The 22,653-nt window shown below is 38.0% G+C and overlaps 1 protein-coding gene across 13 annotated transcripts in view; it reads left to right on the top strand.

Moving 5' to 3' along the window:
• The window catches only part of msi2a (musashi RNA-binding protein 2a), a 206,924-nt gene extending 199,609 nt beyond the window's left edge, over positions 1-7,315 (top strand). For all 13 annotated transcript variants that reach the window (XM_048180904.1, XM_048180895.1, XM_048180903.1 and 10 more), the window contains 2 exons: positions 5,192-5,269; positions 5,388-7,315. In XM_048180904.1, the coding sequence (XP_048036861.1) occupies positions 5,192-5,233 (42 nt within the window). In that variant the 3' untranslated portion in view covers positions 5,234-5,269; positions 5,388-7,315. The remainder of the gene's footprint in view (positions 1-5,191; positions 5,270-5,387) is intronic.
• The last annotated feature ends 15,338 nt before the right edge of the window (positions 7,316-22,653 follow it).

Consider the following 22,653-nt stretch of genomic DNA (forward strand, 5'->3'; position numbering starts at 1 on the left):
ATTCACCCTGTTCTCACAAATCAGTTTCTTAACCATCTGAAGCACATGTTTTGATTTATGCAAGTGTTTGCAGCAGATTTCTGCTGTTTTGTTGCTTGTGGGTGATCTGCTTTGAGGCCTGTTTTCATCTGCTGTATATGAAAGGTAAAGAATGTTAGAGATGTACTGTAATTGGTGGATTAGTTGAAAATTCTGTCATTATTTACTCGTCATGCTGTTCCAAACCTTGATAATGTTCTTACTTGGAAGCTCTTGAAAAATCACCATAATAGTAGTGCTCCATACAACTGGCATGGTATATCAAAGTCTTCCGAAATCAAAATACTTTGAGCCAGTAATGACAAGGAGTAATTTATGAACTGGTGAGATTTTCCCATCAGAATAGAAATGATGTTGCCCAGTGCAGTGCTTTTCAGTCCTGGTCCTGGGGACTTTTGTATGTCTCTCTTATCTGACGCTCTTATTTCAGTTCATGGTCTGCGTTTGAGTCCACTCATGAACTTTGCTAAGCACTTCCCTTCGGGGGAATCCCCGCCGCCATTTTGATGTGTGTGTGTGTGTGTGTGTGTGTGTGTGTGTGTCAAGTGGACGTGGGAAGTTTTGTTGGACGGACCCAAGGGAGCAGGTCTACTCATATGTTCACTTCAGGCAGATCCCTAGACCACAATGCAACATGATTGTGACGTCACAACAGCATAGAGCTGCACGATTCTGGATTATTATTATTTTTTTGTTTTTAATAAATTGAGATCACATTTCTCCCACAATTCTGAATTGACAACTAAACAAAATAAGGTCATTTACTAGTTTTAATAAATGATTCAATGACTTGTTTCATTACTGGGTGAATAAGTGTTTTTTTGAACAAATCTCTTGAATTAATGATTTAATGGCAAATTAAAAAAAAAAAAAAAAGACATTCTGCCATTTCTTTATCCTTGCTGTGCAGCTGAGTTTTATGGGTAATGTTTATGAGTAAAGCTGAGTAATGTCTGCACCAAAGAGGCATTAAAGGATTAGCCCACTTTCAAATAATATTTTCCTGATAATTTACTCACCTCCATGTCATCCAAGATGTTCATGTCTTTCATTCTTCAGTCGAAAAGAAATTAAGGTTTTTGAGGAAAACATTCCAGGATTATTCTCCTTATAGTGGACTTCAGTGGCCTCCAAAAGGTCAAAATGACAGTTTCAGTGCAGCTTCAAAGGGCTTTAAATGATACCAGACGAGGAATAAGGGTCTTATCTAGCGAAACAATCAGTCATTTTCGAAAAAAATACAACTGTATATGATTTATAAACACACATGATTGCCTTGCACGTGCTTCCGCTTTACGTATTCTTCAAAAAGCTTACGCTGTACTTCCTACGCCTTCCCTATTCTACTTACAGAAAAAAACGGAACTGGCGCCGCATTCATTCTGTAAGTAGAATAGGGAAGGCGTAGGACATACAGCGTAAGCTTTTTGAAGAATATGGAAAGCGGAAGCACATGCAAGGTGATCATTTGTGTTTATAAAGCATATACAGTTGTATTTTTTTCAAAAATGACTTCAACCGTTTGGAGGTCATTTAAGTCCATTATAAGGAGAATAATCCTGGAATGTTTTCATCAAAAACCTTAATTTCTTTTCAACTGAAGAAAGAAGGACATGAACATCTTGGATGACATGGGGGTGAGTAAATTATCAGGAAAAATTTATTTGAAAGTGGACTAATCCTTTAACATTTTGTGTTTTGGGATGTACTATTGAACAAAAGGCATAACATCTGAGTCACTGAGCGCATCATGGTTAAATTTCCTTTTTGAAGGAAATGTCCTGAAGAAAGTAGGTAAACGAGTTTCCTAGTAAAAAAAATTGCACATGAATGCCCTTTCTTTTTTTGGTGCTTGAGATTGTCCTGTTTTGTTGTTTCCGGTATGCCGGAGCATGAGTTCTTTAAACTCCGCCCTCTTCTGGAAAGGGGGCTGGGAGAAACAGCTCATTTGCATTTAAAGGGACACACTCAAAAATGGAGCGTTTTTGCTCACACCCAAAAAGTGGCCATTTTAAAATGCTATAATAAATTATTTGTGCGGTATTTTGTAGTAAAACTTCACGTACACACTCTGGGGACACCAGAGACTTATTTTATATCTTGTAAAAAGGGGCATAATAGGTCCCCTTTAACAGTTAAGCGTGCAGATCTACAACAGCAACTCACGTGGTGGGCTCCATAGGAGACTCCAAGGGATGAAGGGCTTAGGGCGTTCCATTTAAACCCATTGCAAGGGTTCCACCAGTAGTGGGCACTCATGCAACTCATGAACGAGACTTAAGCAGCCATTCAGCTCTCACCTAATGAGCTGATGATCTGAATCAGGTGTGTTAAATAAGGGAGACATACAAAATGTGCAGAGATGTGGATCCCCAGGACCACGATTGAAAACCACTGGCCTAATGGTTAAAGTACTTGGCTGTTAATTAAAAGGTTTGATTCTACAAACCTGATTTGTATCACTATAGGGCCCTTGAGCAAGACATTTATGTTTAGAGAGAGCCTTTGCAATAAGCAAGTCACTTTGAATGGAAAAAGTCCTTAAATGCTTAAATTGGTTGCTAATTTAGAAGAATTGCAAATAAACAACTGTTTATTGTGTATAAAGACAATTCACTGGTGGCAGGAATATTAACTGCTGGTTAGAAACTGAAGTGAGCAGAAACTTGGATCTTTTTTTCTTCATTTCTGCCTCCTGGCATCTAAATAAAACATGCCACTGAATGAATTCATAACTTTATTCATCGGCATTAGTGTTTTTCTGAGCGAGAGCGTTTTGTGATATGTGATTAATTCCAAATTTAGTGTGCGTTCCTTCAGCTGGACTGATAGATGTGTGTGTGTGAGTAGTTCTTGATGTCTCCGTGCAGAACATTAACACGGGAAATGACGCAGAACTAAAATGCTCGTCTCCATTTATTTTTCTGACACGTGTCACCAGTTCACCTCCTACTGGAACCCCCCCCCCCCCCCATCTCTCTCTCTCTCTCACTCAAACTAGTAGTATTAACACACATCACAGACAAAAAAAGTTTCATTACCCACAATTCTTCAAATGAGGAAGCCTGGTAGAAAAGCCAATATAAACTTAAGAAAGCCTTTCCTTCCTGCCCTCTAAAGCAGCGGGTGTGAGACTGACTTTGATTTATTCGTATGGATTAGACAGATCCGCTCCTGCCATGCACACAATAGTCTGATGACAGGCCCGATAAGCGGCTGTGTTTCTCAGAAAGGCTTGTTGACAGGTTGCCGTTTTGCCCTCTAAATCAGCCGTGTGGGTTTGTAAGTTCACAAATGCAGACTGACAATGGGCAGGATTTGTTTATTCAGGACTGATCAGCTCCACGGAAGAGAAATCATGGCAAATATGTTTTCTTATTGAATTTTCCTTATGTTTGGAGGCCTCCGAGTTACTCTGATGTGGATTGTAGCAGCTTTATTTAGTAGCATAAAAGAAATGACACTATTAAAAAGCAAGAATTTGAGTGAACAGCTCCTGATGTTTGGCTATATGGGGCCCGAATATCCCTAAACACATCTCCTGGATGAGGGGGATCTGTGGAAAACAAAATATTTATAAAATTAAACGGTTAGTTCACCCCAAAATTAAAATTATCCCATAATTTACTCACCCTCAAGCCATCCTAGGTGTATATGACTTTCTTCTTTCAGTCAAACACAATCAGAGTTATATTCAAAATATTCTGGCTCTTCCAAGCTTTATAATAGGAGTGAATAGTAACTGATATTTTGAAGCCCAAAAAAAGCACATACATCCATCATAAAAGTAATCCATATGCCTCCAGGGGGCTAATAAAGGAGAAGAAAGTTATATACACATAGTATGGCTTGAGTGTGAATAAATTATGGGATAATTTTCATTTTTGTGTGAATTAACCCTTTAAAAAAATATTTTTAATAGTATTATTATGCTTTTTCAAATATTACCTTTCATGCAGTGTGTAATATAGCTGTTTGTGAATGTACTAAAAGGTCTGAAAAGTTTTAAAGATCAAACTGCACAACAAATAAAGTTATTGTCTCCTAAAAGAAAGAATAGATTCCGAACTGCCGAAACGAGTCGTCAGTAATTCAAGTCTCACTTCATGCTACATAACTACGTAACAATGAACAAATCTGCGTAATGCCAGTCTATGGTCTTCACTGCCACCCACGAACAACTTCTGCTTTGCCCCACCCTCAAACAACTGTAGTTGTAGCTGAGGCCTGGAAGAGTTTGGTTCGTGTTGTCGACATGTTGAGAAGATGCTGTTTTCTGCACTGCAAATCCACTTTGCATGCACTTCCAAAGAGAAGTCTCGCTGGATTTGATACAGAAAAAAATTACGCCATTTGTTACTGTTCGTGTCATTGTGTATCAAGTGCTGAGGAAGCCTCCGGAGCTGAAATTCTGATATGGTAAAAGGCGTTACATTTCTGACAAGCTGTAAGCGGTAGACCAATCACAACAAACTGGGCCATCTGACCAATCAGAGCAGAGGAAGCTCTCGCAAAGGAGGGTTTTAGAGAGACAGAATCTTCGAACAAACCGTTTTCAGACTCTTTGAGAAATGAAGTGATGTGCAATGTATATTATGAGAAAATTAAACACTTTTTTGACCTTGGATGCATGTAAACTGTAAACCTCTTGTAGGAGACCTCCAAAACAAAATTAGAAACCTTTTAAAATGCCATAATTGAAAACGAATGGTAATGTTGATAGTGAACAAATCATTTTTATGATGCTCATTAAATCAGTTCAAATCTGTTAGTCTTTTTAAAAATCAAATTTGAAATTACTCTAAAAGACATGTAAATTCATTTGTTGATTGATGTTCAGGTTAGACTGCCAGGGACCCTAAACATCTGCTGGTGCCACACTAGCCACGCTTTTCACTTCATCAGGACGTCTGCTCTCAATGACACTCAGATCACAGCTTTCATTGGCACTTTTTATCAGTATCATTTGAGAATAAATGTTCTCTTAAAGTGAAGTTCTTGATTCTGTACATGAGAGAAGAATGAATCTCAGACAGTTCATAAAAGAGAAATGTGTGAATTATTCTGTCTGGCTCTGTCAGTGTGTTAGAATCACTGTTTTCACACTGCATCGATGATTCTGCTCAACATCTTACACATTGTCTGCTTTCAGGGTCCTTTGATCGCCACAGCATTTACAAACGGATACCACTGAACGCTTAAGTGAAGATGCGGCACCGACTCATTGAAGGTATGCACTTTTTTCCATTCATAGTCTCAACAAGAATGATTTAAAACACACTTTTAAGGTAACAAGTGTTTGTGGTTTTCCTGTTCTATATTGTGTCTCATCTGTTGTGAATCACCAGAGTTCGCCTGGAGGCCCTGGGAAAATGGCCGGAGTCTCCGATTGGTTCATGTACAGTTGATGTCATAAAGACTTCAAGCACTACAGGTTCTGATTGGTGAAAGGACAAGGGGGGGTGGAACCAAATAAAGAGGACAAGAAAAATGCGATCATCTCAGAAAACAAAACATCACAACTGCTGTTAACAGTAATCCAGCCCTCCTGTCACTGCAGGACTCCATTTTTATTTTCTTCTTTTCCCTTTCTGTATGCTTTTTAAATGACTTTGGCTTTTAGAGAAACATACTTAGATGAGTGAATTATTCAGTTGCGTATGTCACGAATCTTTTAAGTTTTTTTCGCTCATTTTAAGTGTTCACAAGTGTTGTCGGAATCAGTTTTGGTGCCAGTTACATTTTTCTTTGCACACTTGGACAGACGCCACGCTGAAAGACACCATGTCATTCATCTATTGGAGAAAAAAAAAAAGAAAATGACTTAAATCTTAGTAGCTGTTTTTAATTGTTAAGTCTCATTGTTGATCATAATGACCTATTTTTGGGCAATACAGAGGGAGAGGACTCCAATATTTTTATGGTCCTTTTTATATATATCTATATCTATCTATCTGTGTTGTTGTTGGTGTCATTTAGAAAAAAATGTATACTGTAACATTTTTGTTTTCAAATGAAAACATGGTGGTTTCAAATATAAGAGAAAGAAATGTAACTGTAAATATACTTCACTGCATATAACCAGTTCAGGCATATTTTTCTGATGGTGTTTCGAAAAAATCAGGGTGAAATTAATAGACCGTATGATGGTGGAAAAAAAAAACAAAAAAAAACTCCAGTAACACATTATGATTTTTCTAATTAGTGTACACACATGACATGATCTGAATCATTTTACAGGTGTGATACCAGCATACTCACGGACATGATAACATGAGCTGAATCTTTCGTCATTCACCGTGGAGTTTCCAAAACACCACTCCCGTCCAAAGCACACTGTGTGTAGTGATCAACAAAAGGACTTTTTCCTGTGTTCTGCACATTCTGACACTTTTATACTCCTGAGGAAAAAAAAAGAAAAAAGAAACTTACTATGTTGTCTGTTGTTGTTAATGTTGTCTAATAGAGGACGTTCCTCTTGATTTTGGAAACCTGTCGTGGACTGTACGTGAACAATGCGGTTTATTTCACTTTTGACTGAAGCAAACAAGCATTTTTAATGAATCATACCTCAGTCCTGTGAGATTTCATTTATTCTGAGTAAATCAAGTGTACGGAGGAAGCTTTGCACGGTGTACAAAAAGAACGGCGGTTTTCTCTTTGCACATGCTAGCTGTCACGAGTGACCTTACAGAGATTTGATGTATGAAAAATTGTTGCTTTTTATTTTTCTGCCACTGGCGTCCAGAACGCAGGTTGAGAAGAAGCCAAACGAAAAGCAATCTATTACTGGTGCGCTCAGATTCCATTTCAAGGACATAGCGAACCTTTTATCTGAAATATTGACATATTTTAATATACAGCCAGTTGAAGACACTGGAGAAAAAAAAAATGTTGACCCGAAACCCAGAGCTGCTGATTTCTTTCAAGTTGAAGAGCTGTTTTAGGTCAAATGCATATATATATAAAATGCTAATTTTTAATGTTAAATGATCTGATATGTATATTCTGATGTAAATGTGTCTTCTTTTTTTTCCTGCTGCAGATGTAAACTGTTTTGTTTGATGACTTCTGTTTTATTTGGTGTAGTCTGGTGGCCAGAGGCACACGCGCTAAACGACGGAGCCTCGAAAAGATTTACAGAGCCAGTCACGTAATAATATTTAAACAAACGAAGGGAACGGAGCAAGGGAAGAAAAGTATTGTAATGTTCAAATGTAAAAGAAAAATGTAAAAACAAAACATTAAAAATTAAACCAAGATGTTTGTTCACTGATTTCAATTTTGATTCAGGTTATTTTTGTGGTGGTTTGTCTTAATAATGCCTTACTCTCTTGACTTTTTATCATTTTCTTCATTTCTCTTTTTAAAGTGTCATTTAACAGTGGTTTGAACAAACTTGAGACCAGAAATCTTTTTTTTTTTTTTTTTACCCCATTTTCTCCGAGTACTACACTGAACTACACAAATGCTTGCAATTAAGTAATTAGCTGACTTTATACTCAATATAGCACAATCTTGAGTGGCATAAGTCAATTCATGTAGACTTGATATTACATGTAAATGAGAATGCGATCTCCGTGGGTGATATACACAGCAGTTGGTGGACATGTTTTGTGCCATAGCTGGTACTATTTAATAGATTTAAAAAGGCTAGAACCAAGGTGGTCTATATTACCTGAAAAGAACGGTCTCGGTCTGTTAGCATTCCCATTCACCTCAGTTGTTCACTCGCAGACATCACTGATTGGCTGATGGTACCACAAGAGTGCACAAAGTCACAGGCTTTTCACTGGTGACTAGAGCTGTGACAGGAAAGGCAACAGTCGGAAAAATTCAAGTCCTTTTTATGCTTTTAAGAGGCCTCTAAAAACAAAAAGATAGATATTATATGTAAGCAATAAGGTATGAGAGGCTGTGCTGTATCATGAATACGTCACGGCTGAAGGGCGTTGTTTGCAATCCTTTCAGCCGAGACTTGACATATATTAAAGCCAAAAATATATTTCAATACAACTTTCATGAAGTAAACTGTCACTAAAAGCCTTCTTTCCACCGGAAAAAATAGGCCCTGACCGTGAACAGCAACAGAAGTTACATTATTACGCCATTAGATGGCGGCAAATACTGTCTTTATGAGTGTGTCGGTCAGTAGCGAAGACTTTTACATTGAAATACTGTTGTGAACACGGAACAAGACGCAACTGACAAATGCTTTGACTAGCGCTCTCAGTCACGGGAAAACCCCTTAACTGTTAAAAGGACAAGATAATACATCGGACATTTAAACAGATATTTTATTATGAACACTGACCTGAAGGAAAATGCTAAATCTGAATGCAGGTAATAAACTCACTCACCTGATCTCTTTCTCACAATACTCTTCTACATAATACGGTATGTTTCAATGAACGATATCAATTGAGAACATACAGTTTATGTTGCTAAGAGTGGTGTTGTGTAGTGATACACAGAACCATTGGGTGAAGCGGTCATATGTGTATTATCGTGAATAAAACACAGCTATTGACCAATCAGAATCAAGGACCGGAACTAACCGTTTTATAATAGAGGGTATGCAGGTGACGTCACCGTCGACCGTTAGGACTGCGGTCACGCCTACTGAGTGGCACAAAGACTGAGCGGCAGCATTGGTTTTCAGCGTGAATGCCGCGAAAAACACACAAAACACATCCAAAACGGAAAAGAGATTTGTGATTGACTGTACAAATAGCTTTGACACAAAACTTTAGGTATATATTTAAAGACTGCCGAAAGCTACAGAAAAAAGAAGCAAATGTATCACTGCAATTGACAGAAACAACTGGACTCCAGGCAGAGAAACATGTATTTGCAGTTATCATTTTGTGTACAGGGAGCGCGCGATTTAAAGGGGCCGCAGCCTGAATCGGTACATAGTTAATGATGTCCCAAAATAGGCAGTTAAAAAAAATAATTTAAAAAAATCTATGGGGTATTTTGAACTGAAACATCACAGACACATTCAGGGGACACCTTAGACTTATATTACATCTTGTAAAAACTGGTTCTAGAGCACCTTTAAATTCTGCATAATTGGGTGTTTTTAAATAAACACTGACAAAAACTAAAAAACAAAAAAGTTTTAGGGCTGGACAGTATGACGATATAAGTGATTACTCGGATTTAAACCAATATTCACAGGCAGATTTGCTTTATGTATTTCCCCGGCGTCAAAATTAGGCACATATAAACGTCAGGAAACACGACTCCTGGATATTCATGGATTTTATATTTTTATATTCATGGTTTATTTGACAAGTTGTAAGGAACACTTTCGAGCCCAACCTTTGGTGTAATCGTTTGTTTTACTCGCGTTTTCCAGTCACGCAGCAGGTTCTTTTGCCACTCAGTCCAGATGAGGGAGCGCGTTCCGGCGGGAAAGTGACGTCGATAGCCTAACATGCAAGGTGTGTGCGTGCTACCGTTCAAAAGTTCGGGGTCAGTAAAACTTCTCTTATGCTCAATCAAGGCTGCATTAGTTTTATAAAAAAAATACAGTTAAAAACAGTAAAAAAAGGTATGCCTATAATCTTTTACATGAGTTTTCGTCCGAACCATCCGAGACTCGCGACAATTATATTTGAGAAACGGTTTCTATTTTTCCTCGACGTCTTGGCTGGAACAACAACACAAAGTATGGCAATGATAATCTCAGGTAATGTTTATCTGATTTACTTATTGTTAGCGTGTAATGTGACTTTGAATATCATTTTGTGTGTCTTGGCCGTACTGAAAGCAGCAATGGACAATTCACCTCAGATCTTCAAAATAAAAAGGAAACAAGAACGTTCAAACTGTCACCTCATTTTGAACAGAACTTAGTACGTATTTATAATAGTGTCAAAATGGTGTAATATTCATAAATTTGACTATGTACTTGATCCATTTCGTTGTGATTGCGGGAGCTTGCCGAGAGAGCCCGCCTACGCGCTCTTCTGATTGGCTGTGATTTTTGATTGACTTTATCACGTCGCATTTGGGGCAAATTCAAGCTCAAACCGGTGCGCAACCTATGTGCGCAACGTTTTGCTACGGTTTCCGGGTTTAACGACATGTTTCCTGGAAACGGTGTGCAACGGGTTTGAGATACGTTTTCTCTTGTTTGGTGGGTGTGTCAAAATGTTAGCCCAATCAGCATCAACATGCATATAAACCACTCAGTATTAAAGAAACAGCTCGTAAATGTAATTAACATCAAAATAAATTCACAAGAGCAACAAGTATATTGTTTGCACGTTTATATACATTAATGGCAAAATAATAAGAGCACAAGTACAGATCTAACTTCTTTAAGTCAGTCTAAATATCATTTAGTAATTGAAATGTCTTCTGGTCCATATCCTTTCCTTAGGAAGGTGTGCTAGACACTGATTAATGTAACGTAAAATACTAATATATTTTGCTATTGTATTGTGGAGTGATACTTTCATAAACTTTCATAAACATAAAGGCAAATGTTGGATCAAAATAATTAGGAACCACAGTTTCCACAAATCCCTTCACTCGATTGGGATGTTGTCTGATAATTCTTCAAAAAGAACACAAAGAATGACCTTCTCAGCTGCCATAGTTGCAACTCTTGCGTCATCAGAACAGGGTGTTCAACGCACCACCGTTTCCGTTTAAAAAAAAAAAAAAAAAAAACGTTTTGCAACATTTTGTCGGGGCTGAACGCAGCCCAGGTGTTGACACCATATAGGTTGACACATAATTTGTTTGTCGCTGGAATCTTATTGCATCACGTTAGGACACGGTGTGATACTGTACAATAACTTTTTATTTAAAAATGTAGTTTATTCCTGTGATGCAAAGCTTAATTTTCAACATCATTACTCCAGTCTTCAGTTTCACATGATCCTTCAGAAATCATTCTAATATGCTGATTTGGTGCTCAGTAACATTTATTCTTATCAACAATGCTGGAGACAGTTGTGCTGCTTAATACTTTTGTAGAAAGAAACTGTGATACAGTGTTTAGGATTCTTTGATGAATAAATCTGGAAGTTTTAGAAAGCCCTATTTAGACCTGTAACTAAATTTGGCCACATCTGTCCGTCCCATCAGCTCTGACTCATAAATGGACGTCTCCGGGCCTGTCCAGCTGTCTAAACTCACTAAGTGGCCCTTGTCTCTGTCACGACCGCCTCGTCCTTGTCTCAACGAGATCTCTTGTCTTTGTGCTGCCACTACCAGCAGGTCTTCCATCTACTAAAGTGAGAATATCATGCTGCTTTCTGCTAAACCTCACCCGAAAACATTTCTGAATCTGTCAAGATTCCCAAGCAGCCTGCAGATGTTCAGGCTCATTTATAAACATGATGCTTATCAATAATTAGTCAACAGACACATTCTTTTATTATTGATGCAGAAAGTCAATGACCTTCCTGGCGTTGAGTTGGTCCATGAGGGTTTGGCTTGGGCTTTCATTGCATAACTTTTCAGATCACTTGTAGCCTGTTTTAGTTCCAAATCATCATAGATCTTAAATTCAAAAATGATAATTACAATTATTAGTATATTTTGCTTTTTTTATTGGTTTAATATTTAAATATTGGATATATCAAAAATGACACTGTGGGATTTTGTGCTTCATTGTTTTCCCAAACAGAGCATGAAGCAATATGTGCAACCCAGTCCATAAATATAACATTTATTGCTACTAAAGGACTCAAATGACAAGAAATTATATTGCATTGTCACTAAAGACTTCAATAACGTTTCCTTTATCTACATCACTCAAACCAGAATGCCAACAGAGAGCAGCACACATTCACATGAGTAATAATGGCATTCACTCAGAGCTCCTATTATTGGACTACACGCAGGACTATAGCAGGATGAGACCACCAAACATGCAAAAAAGTTAATAGTTATGACGGACACAACCACCATAACTCCTCCAAAAAACATTTCTGATCAGCTGGCAGTCACGACTTCAAATCACGACTAACGACTTTGTAGCGTTCCAGGAAAGTCACGCCAAAATGCCTAAAAGTGTAAACAAACCAACATGGCGGACCGTATGGGGCTTATGCTCATTAACAATTATTTCTGTCGCCAAAGGTGCTTACTCCTTGCTTATTTGAGGGAAACGGAGGAGGAAAACAGCACATAAGGCAAGAGAAGCGGTTATACCTTTTATTTTACCGTGCACTTGCATAAACACCGCATCCGTAGGGGCTGCCATTGATGTTTCGCGGGCTATGTGACGTCAGAACCCGTAACTGGGAGTACATCGATCTAGTACGAGTTCACGGGTGGGAAGTCACGGCTTTGACTGCTGTTCCAGTGCACTTTCATGGGTAGAAGGTCGTAAAAACACGGGTTACGGGTTGCCTGGAACGAGGCATAATAATCAGTTTAACCTGATAGAAAATATATATTTAATGTTATCCGTGTTATTTTTCATCTGCAAATACCAATGTGGACTTTTATAAAGATCCGAATGGCCATTAACTTTTAAATGCATCATTATGCATTAATGCATTAATTATAAATTAATCAACGCGCTGCATTTCTCTCCGATACGGTAGGAAATTAACTAAATGAAATATGGAGGATGTAAGATGATTGACAGGCCAGTTTACGGTGACAGGATGCGACAGAGAGAAAAGACGCGATTGTATGATGTGTTAGTATGTCCCAAAGCTTGTCTACTCTTTTGCTACACACTCAAAAGTAAGTACTTTTTGTTCACAGAAAGAGTACATATTTTTAGGGCGTAGTATAAGTAGGCGAATTGGGACGCAGCACATCTCTTTTGTCTACTTACAACCAATGATTTCTTCGAGGGGAGGGTCCATGACCGGGTAAATATATAGGCTTTTCCAGATCTTTCGATCTAATGGACAAAAATTAGCTTGCGCAATTTACATATGAAAGCACACAGCAATGATGGAAAAACATACGGAGAGCAGCAGCTTTCGTTTCTGCTCTGACAGCCACAAGATATGGAGTCAAATTAATGCCTTAAAGTTTTGCACAAAAATAAAGTTTTGCAAAACAAAAAAGAATTGAGCAATAAAAAAATGTTTTGCAAACAAAAATAAAGAATTGCAAAGGAAAAATAAAGTATTGAGCAGAAAAAAATAAGTTTTGCAAGCAAAAATAATAAATTGCAAAATAAAATAACGTAGTGCAAAAATAAAAATATAATCAATTACAAAAATCAATGACAGCTGTAATCCTATTTTATCTTTGCCACATATTTTTCATGCTCAAACCTACTAAATCATTTGCAACGCTCATTTTATTCTGCGTTTCAGTCAAGCGTGCGCTCACGATACCGGTTTTCTTTTGCGCTGCACTTTTCTGTGCGGATCGTAATCGGCGACAACATATGCTAAACAAACCAACAAAAACAAACCATTCATTATTTTTAACCATGTCAAAGAATTATTTCACCTGTCGCTGATTACGTTCCCCTCCAATGCATTTCGCGGGGGCGTGCCCCCGTTTCTTGACTCCACCCCCACGTCAAACTAGTGCCATAAAGAGATCCGCACAGAAAAGTGCAGCGCAAAAGAAAACCAGTATCGTGAGCGCACGCTTGACTGAAACGCAGAATAAAATGAGCGTTGCAAATGATTTAGTAGGTTTGAGCATGAAAAATATGTGGCAAAGATAAAATAGGATTACAGCTGTCATTGATTTTTGTAATTGATTATATTTTTATTTTTGCACTACTTTATTTTATTTTGCAATTTATTATTTTTGTTTGCAAAACTTATTTTTTTCTGCTCAATACTTTATTTTTCCTTTGCAATTCTTTATTTTTGTTTGCAAAACATTTTTTTATTGCTCAATTCTTTTTTGTTTTGCAAAACTTTATTTTTGTTCAAAACTTTAAGGCATTAATTTGACTCCATTTGACGGCGAACGCTGTGAGTGTGTGTTAGAAATCAGCAATGATGAGAGAATATTGTGCTTGGTTTGTTTTTGTCTTCAAACCAAACTTGGGTCTTCAGCCGACAAAGTTTAAATTCTGTCTGGCTAGCCCCCACCTCCCACCCCTCCATAATAATATTCCATGATAGTCTCGTGGTAGAATTTTTGTTAATAGAGTCAGAGGTCCAGCCATGCTCTAATTATCAGTGGTTCGAATCTGCCCTCATATAGTTTTTTTCCCTCACAAAGTTCAAAGAAGTTCATTAATGTTTGTATATCAAGAGCAGGGATGTTTGTGTGCTTTTTGTTAGTGATTTCCCTGGAAAGAGTCAAGCGATATAGACTAACTTATACAAGCCACAACGTTCCTCTGCATGATTTCAAAAACAACACGTTTTAGCAGTTAGCTTATTTAACTCAAATTAACGTCAACTGGATGTTTCATTTGCATTATATCCGTGCAGCGAGATGACAATTTCGACCCCAAAACACATTCTTTTCACAAGTGTTGTCGCGAGTCGTGCTCTCGCTGATATCTGATACAAGGAGAGTTTGAGTTTGAGCGCGCGCATGTATCTGATCCATGATCTGATCGAGAACAGAGCCATTTGTGCTCGCACATCACTTGGATGCGCTCTCGACGTTTGCCATTAAAATATCGCCATAGAAACAGCCTTAAATAAACTATAAAAAAGGGTAAAGATCGTGTCTGAAAGCTCCAATCGATTTTTTTATTAGTTAAATCAATGGAGAATATCTCGTATTTTTCCGTGGGTGCTCGACCATTTCCGTGGGTGCTCCAGCCCCCGAGCATCCACGGGATCGCGCCTATGAATCCAACCCAATACACTGCGTTCCAAATTATTATGCAAGTGACATATCAGTAAGATTTCAGTACAATAAACATTCAGATTTTAGTTTTTCTAAGAAAATGTTTGTTTGTTTATTTATCCATGTCTTTTTAGATAACTGGTATCAATCTCAGACAAAATAATTTGCCAGGTCTATGGAAACCCTACTTAGAGGTTGTTCCACATTATTAAGCAAGTCACAGTTCTCATGCAATATGGGGAGGAAGAAAGATCTTTCTGAAGATGAAAAGCATGAAATGGTCCAATGTTCTGCAAAAGGCATGAAAACATCTAATATTTTGTGAAAACTGAATGGAGATTATCAAATTATCATAAGATTTGTGAGTGATCCAGAACTCGATCAGATAAAGGCTTATTAATGAAAGTTCCTGTCAAAAAAATTAATTGTATTAAAAGGGCACCTATAAAAAAGCCAGTGTTGAGCAGCAAACAGGTATTTGAAGCTTCTGGTGTCTCTGGAGTCTTGAGAAGCTCTCCATGCAGGCTGGCAGTTGTGCGTAAAGATGCATTTCAGCCACTCCAAACCAAACCTCACAAAGAGAAACATTTACAGTGGGTGTAGAAATACATTTTCAAACAGTTTTAGTGCTGTGGTGTTTTTTTGCAGCATGGGATAGTGCATACTAGTGCATTGTATTTCAGAAGACAACAGAAAATGGCCAGTTATGAAATTCACATATCTTGCAGAAGTCATTTTAATACCCTCAGAGACCCTAAAGGGACCTTCCATCTCACTTCCCAAAATTCCAGCCCAAATCATCACCCGCTAGCTCCCTGCTGACGTCTTGTTGGAACATGTGTAATTTTAATTACGTAGCATATTACATTTAATTACATACTAATATTATGCATTATTATGCATTGTAAATTATGCAAAATTACAGCATTTAAATGGTTCACCTTTTCCTATGGTCTCCTTGCTGTCATATAGTGTCTCTCTCAGTGAACGGGACACAGATTTTACTAGTAAAATTTATAAAATTAATAATATATGTGTCAAATAATGTTCTTAGTCTTTTCTTCCTGTGGGGGAGACTACAATAATTTACTATGAATTAAATGGAAATCAAATTAAATACAATTTATTGTGTAACCAAAATACCAATAATGCCCAAAAGAAAAAGAAAAAACTTAGCGTGTGACTTTTAATTATAAACAAGCCCGAAATACAAAGGTACTCTTATTTTGAAATGTCTGTACTATTGCAGGCTGATCCTTCAGATTCTTACAATTTTCTAAAACATTTTATATAAAGGCCATAAAGTAGACATTGTAGTAATTCATCAACTTGAGTTCATTAGCAATTGCTTGGCATAAATCTGCGCTTTTCATTAGGGGTGTGACGAGACCGGTATCTCACGAGACGAGACGAGACGAGACTCGAGATTGAGTTCACAAGACGAGACAAAATGGCTAAATACATGACTAGAAAAAATATTCTGCAGGTGTATTTGAAATGTTTTAACTAATCATCTTGTAATGAATGTCATTTCAGTTCTACTTTCTGAGACTGAATTATCATCTGCAGTAAAAGACAACAATACTCAAGTACTGTAAAAGTATTGTAAAATCACGTTTGAATGCGCGCTCGCTTTTACTTTCACTTTCAACGGTGGCGCGTACTCTGTAAATATGGAGCGGCGGCGACCGTTATCCGACTGAATTAAATGTTTTTTTTTTTTAATTTAAATACAAAGCAAAACGACAGTGGAGGCATAATGTAAACGTAGCGGTGGCATATTCTTTCCTAATCATCCTAACACTCTGTCATGGCAACATCACGAGACTACTTTTCGCCTCGACGAGAAATCTCGTCACAGTTTAGTCTCGCGAGATCTCGTGCCACCCCTACTTTTCATTGATTGAGAATCACTTTGAAGCAGTCTGAAGCGCTGTTGCACGAGCTTATAGAACGCGCAACAGCGCCACCTAGTGACTTTGCAAAATGCAGCGCTTGTGGGAATGTCAGCGGGAGTAAACAGTTCTAACGTACACGTAACGAGCAGGTATGAAACGACTAGTTTATCGATCACAGATGGTTTCATTATCTTGCGCGGATATAAAAGTATAAGTGGATAAAAATAATAAAAGCAAAAATGTGTCTCCAAATATACTTGGGCGGCCGTTATTATACGTGGGCGGCCCGCCCAAGTAAAGTCTGTGTGGGAAGCACTGATCTCACTTCCTTTTGGGTTTACAGATTTTGCACCCAGTGGTTTTTTTGTAGGTATTGGGCTGTTACATCTGTCTACCGAATTTCATACCTGTACGTGAAACGTAGTGTGAAGGGCGCTTAATTGAAATTTTGTAGGTGGCGCTATCGAGCCATTTTGCCGCACCTAATTCTGAAAACCATATCAGATGTAAATTTTCACCACTTCTGACATGTGTGCAGAGTTTTCGAGCATGTTCAGGCCCTCAAAAATGCGATTCATTTTGGAGAAGAAGAAGAATTGACTGAGCAATTACAACACCATCGGTGACCGGGCCCTAAATATTAACCCGATTAAGACAATACTTTGATTAAGAAACTACCATGTAAACAAGTCATACTCGAAGTAAACACAAATCGAATTAAAACATGTGGAGTATTCCTATTTTAGTCGCATGATCGTAGTGCATCATAGACATGTACACACCTTAATCATACTATTAACACTGTGTTTTTGACACATTTTGGAAAAGAGACAATGGTTATGATTTTTTTTTTAAAACTAACACATTAGTGGACTTCAGAGGAAAAAATAAAATTACTTTTTAAAAAAAGATGACCATTTTAAAAGCATTTTTTTCTGTGGCGTTTGGTTGGAGAGAGTGCTCACAGAAGGCACATGCAAACTTTCTTTCTCAATTGGCTCATTTTGGCTTTCATGGGGTCTATAATAACATTTTCTACCTCATGAATTTTGCTGAATACGAAATGAATATCTTCATAAATGAATATTAAGGCTTTAGCTGTGCTTAGCCGTTGGAGTATAATAGAAACTCACATTTTGCTTAAGCCGAACAATAACTCCCGGCAAATAATCCGCCGAGGTATAAAACCTAATGCCACACATATCTTTATTAGTTTCAGAAATATTTCCTCTGATCGATAGATAAAACTACATGGTTCTCATATATATGCTGTCAAATGTGCCTTATTAAAGTTTCATCTTTTTAGAGTTCACCAAAATAGCTGAACGGTATTAACTACAGATGTGGCGCAAGCAAGCCTATAGAATCATTCATCTAGACGAGATGACAGGTCAAATATATGATTCTGTCAGAGATAAAGATCATCCATCCTGTCACAAGCTCTCTATTACTGTACGGTCTAATAATATAATTCAAACCGCAAAGGGGGTTGATGAGATTTAATCTCAAATATATGAGAAAACAAACAGCCTGCCTTCATTAAAAGCTAAATATTGTTTTGATGCCATGTTTACTAATGCTTCCCATCCAGTTTTTCTTGAAATGACACTCAGTCAGCAAAAAGTGCTAATCTGCTTTTCATTGATTGTGTTTGTATGATGCTTAAATATGCTCATAATAAAAATCTAATGACTTTCGCATCACATAATGTAGTTTATGAAAATATATACAGCATATGCTGCGAAAAACAATTGCACATGAATTAACTGCTGTGTTTCTAATCAATACGTTATTAATCATGGCTATAGAAATCCCCAAAATAGTTCATATACATCTTATCCTTCTTTTTCAGTCCTAAAACTCTCTCTGAGCTCAAGGTGAGATGGTCTCGACAGGCCTGCAGTGCTGAGATTTGCATATGCAGGTGTCATAAGAGTGTCACGAGAGGCTTTTCTGTCACAGCTCAGCGTGGTCCTGCGGTGTGCACTTAACGGCACATATAAACCTGCAGGATGCAAAACCGCACATTCTCGGAAGAAGTTCAAGCAGTGGAGGCCCGCCAGGAGCTCGTCTTTAGAGGCGTGTCCGACTCGGCATGAATATTCATGATGCGCTTTACAGTGGGATCAGCTGCGGCCGCGCCGTGTTTACGAGTGTTTCCCGCGGTAAAGGGTGCGTGGGAGGCGAGCAGACCTCGCGGCAACTCGGCTCTCGTTAGCAGTAATTAAGCATCAGTCTGAAGCTCGGGCTTAATTGGCAATTAACGATATGTTTGATAAGGGTGAGTGTGTCAGGTCTATGTTTAGAATACATTAAGGTAAATAAGCACTCTGAGTGCACGACACCGTCCTCAACAGAGACGCTCACGATAAAAACAAACTCTACGAAAGTACACGGAAGCAGATTGCTAGTGCGCTTGCTTTAGCATAGAGTGGGCATCAATAATTGGACACAACTCATGCGGCTGCAAACCACACTGGGCATTACTGTGTTTAAGGACATCATAGACTTTCAGACGTCAGACATATAACATTAAGAAAAATGGTTTGAAACAGAAACCTGCTTAAAAAATACTATGTGAAACTACAAATCTTAAAGGCCCACTGAAGTGCCTTGAAACGCGCAACATTGTTCAATGTGTTGACGTAAAATCCACTGAAACAGGAAGACAGGGCGGGACATATTGAACAGCCCCTCCCCTTTTTTAAATTAGCCAATAGGTTGTTTGCAATCACGTGGTTCTGGTGACGTGCGAAATACCGGTGGAGGGCAAGCAGTGAAAATTAGAATGGAAGAGATGGTGAAAAGTCCTTTCTGTGCTGATTTAGAAAGGTCTAAACAGAAAATCACAACATATGTTGGACGTGAACCTTATGTTATGAAGAGGAGCGACTTTTCCACTGAATTGAAAGACTTTCCTGCCATTGAGGAGGTAGATATAGAGAGTCATGTGAAGCTGCCGTCACGTTCTACTAGTGACGTTAGGGCAGTATTTTGATTTTCTGTCGCGATTGTGAAAAATGTCGCCATTGTAGGACATTTATGCTGAATCGAGAATCGCATCAGGAGCTCACGTCATCGTTCAGGGGAAAAACTGGATGGTGTAATACAATCGTGTAACCCACTCCCTATCACTCAATAAAATAATCACATAGCTGAGTGTTTTTGAAAGTGTTGTCTTTGTTGTTGAATCGACTTCTGTCAGCTTGTTAAACATTTATTTGGACGTTTTCTACCATAAGATGGCTGAAGCAGCAGCGCGTGACACTCTTCTCATGGTAACCAGATCAACATTGTGAACGGAATGCTACAAAACTGAAGTGAAAACACCAAATTATCATTCAATGGGATAAAATAGCTTCTCTTCCCTGCAAGCGATACCATGAAGAATGTGGAAATTTAACCAAGTCAAAAAGAAATAAGGTAAGCAGGTATCCATATTAATTTCAGTATCAGCAGACGCAAACGCTATTAAAGGCGTCAACTTTTAAAGGTAAAAACGATATAAGTTATAAAAAACGGTATAAGTTATGTAAACGATATAAACACCTTCTGGGTTCTCGATTTTATCGATTTGAGCAACCATAAACGACGCAAAACATACGAATTTTGAGTTTTTGATAGGATTTCTATATAGAAAAATCAGTCCCTGCCCTCCAGACTCATTTGCGCTGCTGCTGTGACGTCATGTGCAAACAACCTATTGCGTTTCATTTATATCACAGCTCGACCAGAGTGTGAATTTTGTCATTGTTTTGGAGCACACTAGCTTATAGATAAGAGTAATGGCCCTTTCAGACAGGAACCAGAATGCACTGCACTGGCCACTGCAGGGTTCAGCGTAGCCCTTCAGATACAAAGCGATTTGCGCTACCCTGACCAGAGTGGTTCAACCTTAATTTTATTAAGCGACGCAAAAACAAAGCAAAAATTACGACTTTATTCAACAATCTCTTTTCTTCTATGTCATTCTCATGCATTGTTTATGTCCAGCACTTCCAGGTTCTACGTCAGAACGCCGACTCATTATTGGCCGGCTCCTGCGTCAGCATCACATGCATGTATCATGCTAAGTGTTTGGTGTAATGCGTTAGGCCTACTAAGTAACCCGTTACTGTAATTAAATTACTTATCCACTGAAAAAGTAAAGTAAGGGATTACTGTTCAATTTTAGGTAATTTAATTACAGTTACTTATAATGTACTTGCGTTACATACTGTAAATACTGAATTTAAAATCTAAATTTGTCGTCTAAAGATAAAAGTGAACGCTGCCTCTTTAAAATCGTTAGCTGTAGTGCAGTTGCGCGCGAGTTCACAACTTTGCACCAGTTGGCTGCGTAGTCGCTGTCTGAAGATGTCGGCAGAAGCGAGTGGCTGTTTTGCAGAATGGAAATATTCCAGTTACTTCACTTCACTTCACTTCACAGGTAGGCAAGAACATTACGGTAAAATGTAAGCTATGTCCTAGGGAGAAAAAACTGCGCGCGCTCATAACGCACACACATAGCCGCCTCTCGCGAGTGTCAAATTTTCACTGTTTATTACACATAAACGTTCAAATACACACACAGTTATGTCAAATATGCCCGTCTTGGCGTATATTCGCGTTGGTTATGCTAATGTGAACAGCATGTGTAACAGCAGTCTCCTCCCATTAGGTCTTAGTGACAGACAGCAGTCTTTAAAACATGCTACTGTCTACTATTGGCTGTCTGTATTATAAATGATAATCAAACGACAAAAGAAAAGCTTTAATAAGGATTAATCTATATTTAATTTATACTGTTATAACTATGCTGAGTTCTTTTATAATTGATTATTCAATTTCTGTGGTATTTTTACTTACTACTATTAGACCTACCTGGAAAAAAATATATATATAGCATTGTTTTATTTGTATTTTTATATAATTTTTACTGTATTGTGCACTTTTGGTGGTATCTGTACCAACTACTAGATTTTTGGTATAGTGACATCCCTATTTGTTACAAAAAAAAATTAAGTATTATAAAGTAAATAAGTATTATAGAATATGTTTTAATTAAGTTAAAATGTTTTAAAAAGCTATAAAAGGCTAAACTATTCCATGTTTGACTAAATTATTAAAAGAGTTTCCTTTCTATTGTCTATCCGGTCAATGTTTCTAGGGATTTTAAGAAGTAATTAGTAAGTTACTTTTTGAGTAATTAAATTACTTTTCAGACAGAGTAATTAGAAAAGTATTTTAAATACAACATTGATGATGTAATTAGTAATTAATTTTTTAAGTAACTAACTTGAAGTAACCCAACACTGGTCGTGCTGCTCACATGATCAGCTTTGGCCAATACTGAGCCGGCATTCGTATTCTTGTCGCTTCATAACATTAAGGTTGAACCACTGCAGTCACGTCGACTGTTTTAACGATGTCTTTAGTACCTTTCTGGACCTTGAAAGTGGTGATTATGGACGAGTCATATACCTCTCGGATTTCATAAAAAACACATTCATTTGTGTTCCTAAGATCTTACGGGTGTGGTACGACATGAGGGTGAGTAATTAATAGAGTTTTCATTTTGGGTGAACTAACCCTTAAACATATCAAGAACTGCAGTTGATTTTGCTTCTAGTTGGATTGGAAGGTCAAGTCGAGCTCATTGTGGGATACACTATTTACACTATAGTTGCAAGCTGCACGCTTTTGCAAATAGTGGGTCATCTAGGTGGTCCTCGCATACAGAAAAAATGTTAAGTGCACAGTAAACATACTTCATAATCTCTTTCAAAAATAGCTGTATGTCATTGTGAGCGTACCCAGCGATGAGATCATTTCCCTCCTCGTGCAGGCGGAGGTAAGTGTTGGAGTAGATCTGCTATGGAGGGGGCCGTCTCGCGGTGAGCTAATTGACATGACATATTGACAGGCACTCTTCTGCGTCTGGGGACTCCGGCGCCTGCACAGCCTTCCACATCTC

Source organism: Megalobrama amblycephala, linkage group LG2 (assembly GCF_018812025.1).
Source record: "Megalobrama amblycephala isolate DHTTF-2021 linkage group LG2, ASM1881202v1, whole genome shotgun sequence".
Lineage (NCBI taxonomy): Eukaryota > Metazoa > Chordata > Actinopteri > Cypriniformes > Xenocyprididae > Megalobrama > Megalobrama amblycephala.